Source organism: Tiliqua scincoides, chromosome 3 (genome assembly GCF_035046505.1).
Source record: "Tiliqua scincoides isolate rTilSci1 chromosome 3, rTilSci1.hap2, whole genome shotgun sequence".
NCBI classification, from domain to species: Eukaryota; Metazoa; Chordata; class Lepidosauria; order Squamata; family Scincidae; genus Tiliqua; species Tiliqua scincoides.
Genome location: NC_089823.1, coordinates 85,730,326 through 85,742,766, shown reverse-complemented (window position 1 = coordinate 85,742,766; position 12,441 = coordinate 85,730,326). Strand labels below are relative to the sequence as shown.

Sequence of the window (12,441 nt, the reverse complement as noted above, 5' to 3'; positions counted from 1 at the left end):
AATGACAAGTCTTAATCAGGCCCTGTGAATCATTGTAGCTCAACTCTGAGCTGGTCTTTACTTGCTTGAATCCCATTGTGCTGAGTTTCTCAACTGTTAAAACAAAATGTGTGTTGTTTTTAATCTCAGATATATACTTATTTCCCCCTTTATTCTCCTCTCAAGGTTTCCCTAAGGAGTTGCTATAAGAGCCTGTTTTCCTTTTCAGGAGGTAGAATTTAGCATAAATTGAAACTACTACAGTATAATGGTGTATAAAGGAGATATGAGAAGGACCTGCCTTTTTGGCTCAATGAGGTAAACCTCTGTGGTGCAAGAAAGACCCTGACTCATGTGATACTAGCACAAACTCTGAAAAATGAGTTCCTGAGAGGAGGGGCATATATAGTAGGAGTGGTGCATTCCAGTTAACTTAGCTGGCAGCAAAACACAAGAGTAAAATGCACACCTGCCAGATTAAAGTTAGTGAAACTCTAGAGCGTTTCTAACATTTGTTGAGGGCAAACAGAAAAAAAAGTCAGATGTCTTTTGGAGCTGGAGAACATCAGATCCTTCACACAGAGAAGAGCTTAGTAAGATTTTCAAAGCTGTATCTTTATAGAGCATTCTGGTTTAAGCAGAATTTGTTTGCTTAGATTTTTAAAAAATTATTTTAAAATAATTTCCTATTATTCTTCTTATTCAGAAGAGACACATCTCTTCTGGGCTCCTAAAACATGTTAAATTTGCAGCCCCTGAAAACTGAATTCTGTTTTTGTAACTTAGAGGGTTTGAAAATGGACTACGAAGTGAATACAGGTGGAGCCTATTTATCCGCGTTAGTTCCGTTCTGTGACTTGGCGCGATTAACAAAAAACAGTTGTGCTAAATTCCATAGAGTTACGCAAATACACTGCAGCCTGACACTTCCGAATGGAAGGAAACTAAGGCAGCTGTTATCAATCCCCTCCCCTCCGCTCTGTACTCAGCCCTCCCCGTTTGCCAGCTGTCCGGCTTCTTTCACAGTTGGGATGCTGATCTTTTGAGAGTCCAGCCCTATGTGTTTCTACTCAGAAGTAAGCCCCATTCCAGTCAATGGGGCTTACTCCCAGGAAAGTGTGGAGAGGATTGTAGGCTATACCTCATGCTTTGCTTGGTGGTAATGCTTGCTTGTGTCGGTGATTGCCTGCATTATGGGGGGGGGGTTGCTTTTGTCAGTGATTGCCTGCACCATCTCAATGGGGGGGGGAATTTGGCAAGCACTCCCTGGGTTTTTTTAAAGCAACCCCCTCTGTTGCTACCAAACCTGCCCCTGTTTGAGTGAGAACGAGGGCAAGCTCCACATTGCTGCACTTGTTCTGGCTACAGAGATTTTTGCCCCCCCCTTTCCTCTCTTCAGCCTTTTTGCTGGCTCAGGGGCTCCAGGAGTGTTACTGTTCTTTTGCAAGGGGAACCTCTTCCAGGGCTATTCCCTGCCTGGGCAAGGCAGAGCCTTTTTGCAGTATTTTGGACTGCCTGGAAATGGAGCGAGACGCCAGTGCAGGGCAAAGGAGGCAAAGGTGTGTGTGACTTTCGGTTCCCCCACCCCAATCGTTGACACAAATCAGTAGATAAAAAATCCGTGGATAAATAGGCTGTACCTGTACATCACATTTTCTGGGCCTAAAAGAAATAGCGCTGTGGCCATACTAAACTTTTTCTGCTTGTCACTTGGCAGAGGAGGATGGGGAGAGCTTCGCCCACAACTTCAAAGTATTTCAAGGCTCAGTCCTAACCATGAGTTAACCATGTGCTCAGTCCTAACCACCAGCCTAGGAGGGTTGCAAATGTGCTGTACAGCACGTGTGCGCCTCCTCAAGAGCAAGCCATGCCAGTGCATGGAGGTTCTCTGGCACACAGAGGCTGCATCCAGCTTCCGCGGTGGCTTGCAGAAGGAGCCTTGTGTCGGCCAAGCTTGGCCGATGCAACACTGTGGGGTGGGCAGGGAGAAAGAAGGAGGTGTTCTAGGGGCAGGCAGGAAGCAGGAGGTGGGGCTGGGGTCTGGCTGTTATTCCGGATCCCAACCCCTGTTCCCAAGCAAGCTTCCATTCTCCTTGGACTTGTGCCACCTCCTGATATGGCGCAAGTCCAAGGAGACCCAGAGGGGCTGCAGTGGCTTACCTGGGGTTAAGGGGAAGAGTTTCCCCTTACCTAACCACTTTGGCACCCTACCTTGTGCTGGATACAGTGCAAGTCTCCTGGCTTGCCTGTTCCAGTGCAAGATAGGATTGTGCTACACAAGCATATGCATAAAATCACTATCGTTCTGCATCTAAATGCAAACTTGTTACACACTATTTCTCTGGTCCTCCTACAAGCTGAAGGATGTCACCTTCCAAAGAGATTTCCTGCCATTAAAGAACATTAATATTCTTTTGTGAAGTGCCTGACAACTCCTTCATTGTCCAGTAGTAAGCTTATCCACATTCATTCTAGGCAGCCAATCCCATAAAACCATCTATATTCTTACCACAGTGAATGTACAAGATGCCTCCACATTTGGGATTAACATCAACTTCAGATCCAAGTTTAACAGTGCAGGAGGAAACGTCACAGAAGGTGGATTGTGTACAGAACTGCAGTCCAACACACCAAATTTAACAACAATCTGTGGAATAATTTAAAGAGCAAACTGTGGAGAGAAATGGTTACAGGCTGGGAGCAGTGATTTAGCTTAGCTGTGATCCTCCTGTTTATTAATGATGCTTGAAACAGATTACATCCATGTTCAATCTTTCACAACACCCTGAGGAAATACTATAAGCTTTTCCGTTTCCCTGAGGCACTCTTATTTTTGATACAATTCAGTGAGTTCCATAATTGGGTAAGGGCAACATACCCTTCCTCATGATTTTTTCTTCTTCATAACATTAAGAACGAAGGAGCCAGAAACATGGCATACTTTTAACACTCATGACTCGCTTTCTAACTTTTTTTTCTTGTCTCTCTGACAGAATTGCCAACACCAGAAGATCATGTTTCAACTGCTTAACATCAGTGTAATTTGCAGCACAAAAGATACTTTGCAACTTTCCCTGATTTTTACACTAGATAGTTACTCTAAAGTTGTAAATGTGCACTCTAGGAATACTTAGTGACACAAAGTATAGGTTATTTTGATTTAAAAATATGCAATTATCAAACAATCAATGCCAGAGGCAGGTCTGTGGGGCCCTTGACCAAGCGCAGTTGGAAGCCCCCAAACTGAGTGGCTTGGCAAGCAGCTGTACTGGCAGCCATCATCCTCGTTTATTACCAATAATGCAGTCTCACAGGCCCTGTTGCTCTGTCCAGGGATGAAACTGCAGAGGAGGGGTCACTGCAAAGTTGGTGACTGCCAAAGAAGCTGCTGAAAAGCACTCTGGGATACTGCTGCTGCTAAGGTAAACAAGAGTTTAGGGAAGCTTTCTTTGCTGTGACCACTGCAACATCTTGAAGTCATTCTCTGTATTGACCATTCCTTTTAGGGCATTAGAGATGGTTGTAGGTATTGCCTGACAACATTTTTATTTTCTTGAGACACATGATGTAAATATACATGTATGTGGCTCTGGGTGCCTGCCAGAAGAGCACAGTCCAAAATGTACTGTACTTTACAACTGGACTGACAACAAGAGGTCTCAGATCCTGCAGGACTCAAGGAAGGCCACACTAAATTTGCCAGATCAATCACTCCCCCACCCCAGCAGACTGGCTCTGGAGAAGCCTTGCCTGGTTTGAAAATTCCATGAGCAGCCATACCTTACACAATACATCTAAGGGCACAAGCCTAACCAGGTCTACTCAGTCCTATTTTGTTCAATAGGGCTTACTCTCAGGAAACTGTGGTTAGGATTGCAGCCTAAACCTGAGAACAAAAGCCACATCCCAGGAGCTTCTTAACAAAAAGTTCTTAGTGACAGAAGAGTCCCCACCTCAAGCTGCCCTCACCAAATCCATGCCTAAATTCAATCAAAGAGACCATGCCAATTGAGCCATTGGCCTCCAAAGCTAACAGCTGCACCCTTGCCAGGGTGAGAAATAGAAGCATCTATTTAAGGTAGGGGGTGAGCAATCAAAGGCCAAGGGGGGGGCATTAAGAGCCTCTTTGTTGTGCTTTGACTGCCGCGGCCCGTCATTAAGTGGAAGGTTGTCAAGCGGCGCATGCCTGTACCACCAGACGCCGCCTCAAGCTCCAGTGGTGCCACTGGTTGAGAAGCACTCTTTTAGAGGGTCCCACCGCCCTGCTGCGGGCTTGCTGCCTTTTCCTCCAGCCCCTGTGAACTCAGCGGCACTCCTGCCTCGCAGCCGATGCAGAAGCCCTCCCTCCCGCGTCCCTCCAGGCAGGCAAGCTGCGCCGCCACACCCCAAGCGCCTGCCCGCCAGCCCGCGGTGTTCTGTTACTCCTGGGCATGACTCAACGCTGGTGTGTGGCTTCTGTGCCAGGGGGTGGGTGGGGAGCGAGCATCCCCCGCGCCTCCCTCACTGGCTCCCTGCGCCCGTGCCGCCCTCCCGCGATTGGCTGGCCGCCTGCCTTTGGGGAGGGCAGGTCTGCGAGCTTGGAGCGCGTTCAGCCCGAGTCCTCTTTTGGCTGCGGGGTGATAACTTCGGGGCTGCTTGTTTTCTTGATTGCGCTGCGGAAGAAGGCGGGGGGCGTCCCTGGGTCCTCTTGCAGAGGCAAGAAGGGGCGGGCCAGTGCGCAGCGGCTCTCGGCAGCAGCTTCGGTGACGCGATCCGGGAGGGCTGCGAAGTTTGGCCTCGGCGCTTGGGACGGGAGCAGCTGTAGGGCGCAGCAGCAGCAGCACCATCATGCCGAGACTCGCCCCCTTGGTCCTGCTGGCTTGCGGGCTGCTGGCAGCCCTTTGCAGAGGTAAGAAGGGCGCCCAGGGCAGGGCAGGGTCGGTGCCTGGGGATCCCCTTTCCTCCTGCGATGGTTGCACCGCCCTGAGTCAGTTTCAGGCGTGGTCGCAGAGAGAATCTACCTTTGGGCACTCCTTGTGCAGGCTGGCTGGCTGGCTTCCCCTCTCCCCTTACCGCCTGGAACAAAGGCTTTGGCATAAGGAGAGAGAAACCCCGGGGGTGGGGGAACTGGCAATCAGATGGAAACTTTCTTACTGGGAGAGGTACCAGGGCTCAACTTCTGCCTGGGAGCCAGCAGGTTTTGGGGGGCTTAGGAAGGCACTCGACCCATGCTCTCAGAAGACCACCTCTTCTTCTTTAGACTGTCCAAGGCCAGGATGACCAGATGTTCTCTTTTTTAGCCTTGTGTCCTGGAAAAGAACTTAAATGTCCTCCTTTTCCCTGTGAGCAGCCCCTGCAGGCAGCACATAGCCTTCTTTGTAATTAAGAAATTATGCGTAATATAGTTTTAAATTTAATAATATGTAATATTATGCTTAATCACATGGTATGGATATATGAGTGTTTTTAGCTTTTATTTTCTCTTGTTCCACATTTTTCTTGGATGTCCTACGTTTTGGGATGCCTTGTCCTCTTTTTCGGTTATGATATCTGGTCACCCTGTCCAAAGTTCGCCTCTGCTGCTGAAAATAGGTTCTAATTGCCCCTTAGAAGAGAGGCTGTTTTGGAAACATAGCAGCTGCTTCAGTGGGAGATAAGCAAAAAGGCACTGAAGCTAAATTTGGTTAGCACTGGCATAGGATTGGGCTGTTAAGGCAGCTCAATCCTATGCATGCCTACTCAGGAGTAAGTCCCACTATAGTCAATAGGGCTTGCTCCCAGGTAAGTGTGGATAGGATTGCTCCCAGGATTGTGGATAGGAAGTGTGGATAGGATTGCTCCCAGGTAGGTGTGGATAGGATTGGACAGCCTATCCTGTCCACACTTTCCTGGGAGTAAGCCCCATTGACTCTAATGGGACTTACTTCTGAGTAGACATGCATAGAATTGGATTCTAAGTCAGGATCAGGTGGTAACGTCCCAGGAGAATAAGCAAGGGATGTTTGCCTTTTAGCTCACATGGAAAAGATCCTTTTCGCTACAGTTAAGTAATCTGGAACCATTTTCGTAACTCTATCCAGCTACTGCAGTGTAGAATCCCACTTCACCCTTAAAGTAGACATTGGAAGCAAAAGCGATAATCTAGCTATGTTGGGGCTACATAGATTTTATGTGTATTGTATATCTGTTCCTTTCTGGGAAGCACATCTGCAGGTCTTTTGATGGAGCTATACAGCAATTAACCTGCGAACCCCACTTCCACCTCATTGTTTAAATAGCCAGTGTAAGGAATATGGCAGTCCATGTCCATAAAGGATAAACAACCATGGTCCAGAGTTCTGGAGGCAGTGAAGAAAGAGCTGGAGGTGTACAATCCAAAAAGACCTAGTTTTGGACAGTTACTTGGTCCATTGCCCAACTCTTGGCCCTGTGGAAGTCTTGTGTCTTCTGCTAAATCTAAATTCAGAACTTTCTACTTTATAGAAGCCTTTGGAACTCAGAACTTTATAGAAGCCTCTGAAAATTCACTCTTCCTGTTGGCTGGGCAAGCCAGACTCTGACTGGCAACAGCTTTTTCTGTCTTTCTTTTGATAGCCTCTCCCTTTGATTTGCTCCCAAATTAGATTTGGAAAGGTAGCCCTAAAAGTTGATTTGCTTTATCTATCATGCTTTGCTTTGGACAGGCTTATAATGCAAATTATGGTCTTTGGACTTGTACATTTTCAAGGATATAAATACAGAAGAGGTCCAACTAGTCAAACTCTGATGTTCAATAATGCTACATTTGGCTTGATAATGTAATTGTTTAAAAGTGGTAGTAGTGGCAGCACTAGGGACGGATTTTCCATGGCTGTTGGCTAAGGAATTGTCAATATAATGGCAAGTAATGGGTTGATTATGACTGCCACCCACATGTTCCTAGAAGAAATTCATTGTGAGGTTAGGAGTTACCCTTTATGTAATGCAATAATGGGACAGGATACGCTGCAGCCACATGATGCTGCAGTTCCACCCTTTTTGGACTTGTGGGAGATGCTGTAGACATGTTTTCCTACGCAGAATTGCCTCTCTCATGGGTAAAGAATGTGTATGTGGCAAAAACAGTGTACAGTTTGCTGTTGTTTGGAAGTGATATCGGTATAGGAAAGAACTCATGTCTGGAGCAACCCTTGCACCAAAACATTCTTGGTATGTCACTTCTTTAAAAAAGAAATATGAATTAGGCATTTCTTCCCAGGAGCTCAGAGCTGCAACTAAGGCTGAAACTGCACATGGTGTTAATCATGTAGATTTTGCTCCAACTTTTCCTCCTCTTATGGAAAGCAGCTCTCAGTTTGAAGACATGATGGGAGAAGGGTCATGTTCTTAACCCTTTCCTCTCTGCTGCATTTTCCCCCTAAAGTCACTGTTTTTAGATGCCCATGCTACTGGAACTAGAAGCAACTTGTGGATTGGGTAAGCTGAAGCTGGAAAAGCAGCAGAGAGGATAAGGTTAACCCATTTTTGCCTGGCCCACAGTTGTACACTTTTGGTCCCCGTTGCGTATATATACGCTACGTTGGGCAGAAATGGTTAAGTTGACCTGCCTGCTGTTTTAGATAAAGAGAGAGAGAGAGAGAGAGAGAGAGAGAGAGAGAGAAAACACAGTTTGGGGAAGGGTGGGCAAAGAACCACCATGTGCTTATCATCAGTCTTGGCTAAAGCCACAAGTTGATTGGGTAAGAGATATTGAGGGAAACCTTTTTCAGAGCTTCACTGCTAAGTGAGCATTTTCCCCCATCTAAGTCTCCCATTGGCTCCACCATGGTTCCTGTATAATTTGAGAGCAGAATAGGCAGAATAGTGTCTATTGAACTGGACACTCTGATGCCAAATATTTACAGAGCTGTTTTCAAGTTACCAGCAACTGGCAAGAATAATGAAGCCATATATTTCTATAATTATAAGCTAATAACTAGGGGCTATTGTGAGAATACCTCAAAGAGAGGAAAAAGAAAAGTGGAGACTATGCATTTGGGGTTCTGTTTTTTTAAAAACGTGTAGTTAAGAGTAGACTAATTCACTGGTAACTTTACAACACACCTTTGCTGGAGCATAGAGCTTTAATTCCTGGAGGAATGGCCCAAAATAATGATGTTACATTGTGAGCCCTTTTGGGAAATGGCACCTTCTTATTCTTTTGCTGTGTGGCATGCTCTGAGGATTTGTTTAAAAGCAAGATATAAATATTCTGAATGAATAAATTAAATACAGTACAGTGGAACTGTCAGGAGAACCAATTTTGCAGGCATGTAGAGAAATAAAGAAAACAGGATTTATTCTGAACAGTTATTTTTCTTTTCTTTTCAAGTGAACTTATTACCAGACTAGTCCCCTAAGTGTTAATTTAAAATAACCTTAGAGGAGACAGTTCAGAGGAGGGGGGAGGCATGCTGAGTACAGTACTATTAAATCAGTGAAGTTTACGTGTGCAGCCAAGCTGTTAAGAATCCTTGATTTTGGTGAGACCTACTTTTGGGATTGTACCTGTTAATTGGTACTGTGAAAACATGAGCAGCCACATGTGAAAGTAGATGTATGAACTGAGCAGTTTGTTGCACTTTACTGTCATTGGTTTAATTTTAGAGGCAATGCTTTCTTTGGAATGCTGGCTATGTTAAATTTCTGTTTTTGGCAGCACTTGGCTATACCCTTTCAATTCTATGATGAAAGCAAGTTTTAAAACACCATATTTGTTTGTAGCTGTGAGAAGGAATTTTTCAGATCTGAAATTAATTCTACGTTACAAGTTTGACTTGGGAACAAGGCTGCATTGTTGTGAAACGTTAATCTATAATATGTTTAGGATCACTGCATTGAATTCTTCAAAATTGCTTCCCCTTTGGTATATGTATATCCTGTGTCCTGTTGCCAGTCCCACCCTTTGAAACCTACACCTCATTTTTCAGTAGACTACTAAGAATGCTTTCTCATACCCAGAAATACATAGCACCACTTTTTGATCTCCTGTATGAAATGGTATGACTGGTATAAATGACGGATGTTTATGTTTGTGTATTACTCGCTTCCTTAGCAACTAGAAGTGTCAAAATTCTGCAGTGTATGAGTTGCCAGGGAAGTACAGACATTTGATATTATATTTTTTGATATTTGGATTTGATGTTAGAGACTTTATAGCAGGGGTGCTCACACTTTTTTGGCTCAAGAGCTACTTTGAAACCCAGCAAGGCCCGGAGATCTACCAGGGGGGAAGGAAGCGTCTGACAGACACCCCCTTTAATGTATGGAGCCCCTGCTGGAGTCTAGTCAGTTTCGTCAGTTTTGTTGCTGCATGCCTGAAGAGCAGCTAAAGTGTCAGTTTCAGTTTAGCTAAATATGTCAGTTTTGTCTAGTCACTAGACAAAACTGACATATTAACAGTTTGGAGAGACAGGGCTCCGCGATCTACTCATTTTGCCTCGCGATCTACCGGTAGATCGTGATCCACCTATTGAGCACCCCTGCTTTATAGTAAATTAGGATACTCTCCATACTTGCGTGACATTTATAGGTTGGTTAGGCCGACATTTATAGGGTTAAAATTTTTTTTTGTTTTTCTGTAAGTAGGTTTGGTTGTGGTGTTTAGTTGTGTTAAATTTTTGGTATTGTGTATTGATTTTATTTGTTTGTCATAAATAAATAAAAAATTGGAGCAGGAAAAAAGGAAGTATGGGCATTCTCATGTAAATATTCCATTCCAGACAGACTTACATAAGTTGAGTTTTATGTAAGTCAGAAGTGGGCTGTGCAAGAGGACAGCTCTCCACTCCGTATCGCTTGTCTCTCACTTTGCCCTGTAAGCTGGAATTGTTGCCACAGCACCCCACATTTCCTCTTTTGTTCAAAGAGCCTGTGTAGAGGAAGAGGTGAGAGAACTTTTCTGATAACTCTGAGGATTGTAAAGTAATCCACCTATTTAAAGGGTACTGTCCATGCTCCCCTTTGCCCCCCCCACCACACACTTGGGAAGGAGCGTAATCCATTTTCAGGGCATAAGAGTCAATGAGTAGAGATTACAGAGGAATGTGGTAATCAGTGATGCAGACAACGTTGTACACAGGTTTGAGCTATAGAATCAAAGCGGAGATGAAGCGCTGACTGTAGTAATGTATTGCAGAGCCATACTTAGGCCTGGTCTAAATGATACACTCGCCATGTGGTGAATATAGAATTCATGTGATACAGCAATTAAAAAAATCTCAATATCACATGAGATTTCTGTCCCATTCCATTTCAGGAAGCCAGCACATGAGTCATTCCTCTGAAAAAAAAATAATGGCATGACATTTGTATCATTCGGACGGATAGCGTACAGTGGAGATGTATTTCTGTCTACTTTCAGAATGAAGCACTACCCACACTGAAAACTGCATCAGTACTAGTATGGGGAGGGCTAGGATGAAGGCTGCCAAGTTAACAGCCTTGGTTGTAACTTATTTAGGATCTCTTGTCACACTTCATGTGTAGTCAGACCACACTCCACCCCTATTATCTCTTGCTTTTGATCCTGTGCTAGGTTTCCTGTTCACAAAGGAAAGGATTGTGGTGTTCATGAGTGAAAGAGAACCCCTGTAATTCTTTGCACCTGCCATATTTGCTTGGAAACAGATTTCATGAATGTTGTCTTTACTGTATGCTGAGTAATAGAATTGAGCAGTGGAAAAAACCAGCCTTCTGCTCTTTGGTGCCAAGTGTGACTTTGTGTATTCATTGCCATCAACACAGAAAAGCATGTTAGTTTTGATGTTGCGCAGATTTGGATAAAATGACCCAAATACTGTAGTTACTATTGCTGAGATAAAAACGGACAAAATTGCAATAGAATGCCACCATTCAATACTTTCATTCAACCATAGTGGGTCCAGACTCAAAAAGAGAGTCTGGTCCAACAAGAAGCTGACGGAACATACCAAGATCCAGGTCTACAGAGCTTGCGTCCTGAGTACACTTCTGTACTGCAGCGAGTCATGGACTCTTCGCTCACAACAGGAGAGGAAACTGAGCGCTTTCCACATGCGCTGCCTCCGACGCATCCTCGGCATCACCTGGCAGGACAAAGTTCCAAACAACACAGTCCTGGAACGTGCTGGAATCCCTAGCATGTATTCACTGCTGAAACAGAGACGCCTGTGTTGGCTTGGTCATGTCGTGAGAATGGATGATGGCCGGATCCCAAAGGATCTCCTCTATGGAGAACTCGTGCAAGGAAAGCGCCCTACAGGTAGACCACAGCTGCGATACAAGGACATCTGCAAGAGGGATCTGAAGGCCTTAGGGATGGACCTCAACAAGTGGGAAACCCTGGCCTCTGAGCGGCCCGCTTGGAGGCAGGCTGTGCAGCATGGCCTTTCCCAGTTTGAAGAGACACTTTGCCAACAGTCTGAGGCTAAGAGGCAAAGAAGGAAGGCCCATAGCCAGGGAGACAGACCAGGGACAGACTGCACTTGCTCCCGGTGTGGAAGGGATTGTCACTCCCGGATTGGCCTTTTCAGCCACACTAGACGCTGTGCCAGAACCACCTTTCAGAGCGCGATACCATAGTCTTTCGAGACTGAAGGTTGCCAATATATAAAGTGGGTCCAGAAACAAGTTTCTTTTGAACTTGAAGATTATTGGTGTGTTCTGTTGAGTTGTAAAAAAGCTTTGCCTCAAGGATCAGCCCATATTTCCCCAATTGTTTGTTCTCTTGTGGCAGATTTTATGCTGTATATTATAAATGGACATTTGATCATAGGCATTTTTCTTTGTAGGGATTGGGAAAGAAGGGAAGAGCTGCTTATCTGCGTGTTCATTTAAGTTAAAAAAAAAAAAAGGCAAGATGTTTTAATGTTCTGGCCCAGGACTTTGAGATGCTTCATGCCAACCCAACTACAGTTGTCATTTTTCTGCTGCCACCAGTGTCTAGCTTGCCAAGGCCTAGCTTTCTCAAGGTCTTGAGGGATTTGGGATACTCTCTTCCAGATTCTGCACTCCAGAGCCTAGTTTACCTTCTGGTCACCTGGCACTCTGTTGGAACTTAGGACAGGGTTGATGTAGAAATAACCGGCTCTTCAAACCAAATTGCATTACTGTAATTTACAAAGGAAAATTTGGAAGCAATTTTTCCCTCAAATAGTTCAACAATGCAATTCAAGAGTGATGCAGGTCACTGATTTTTAGCTCCAGCTGCAATGTCCCACACTGAATAGGTAGGAGCTAGCCCTTAGGTACACTTTAGGACTGCTTGGCTCCACCCCTGTTCACTTGTCTGTTTGGAAGGAAATTTCAAACCAAATTGTCCTTGCACTTTTTAAAAAACTTAAATGGTTTGGCAGGAAAACCTGTAGTTTGAATTCTAACCAAGGTCACACAAATAGAAAAGGAAACCATCTCTGCTTGTGATAGATGGGTACTAGGCAAATTGCATTACACTAAGTTCCCAATTTACATACCACTTCCATTCTG

The 12,441-nt window shown here is 44.8% G+C and overlaps 1 protein-coding gene across 2 annotated transcripts in view; it reads left to right on the top strand.

Moving 5' to 3' along the window:
* Positions 1-4,564: 4,564 nt before the first annotated feature.
* The window catches only part of LOC136645729 (CD99 antigen-like), a 35,595-nt gene continuing 27,718 nt past the window's right edge, over positions 4,565-12,441 (top strand). The window contains exon 1 of one of the 2 annotated variants that reach the window (XM_066622117.1): positions 4,565-4,867. In XM_066622117.1, coding sequence (XP_066478214.1) covers positions 4,807-4,867 — 61 coding nt within the window. In that variant the 5' untranslated portion in view covers positions 4,565-4,806. The remainder of the gene's footprint in view (positions 4,868-12,441) is intronic. The other variant, XM_066622118.1, reaches the window with a different exon arrangement.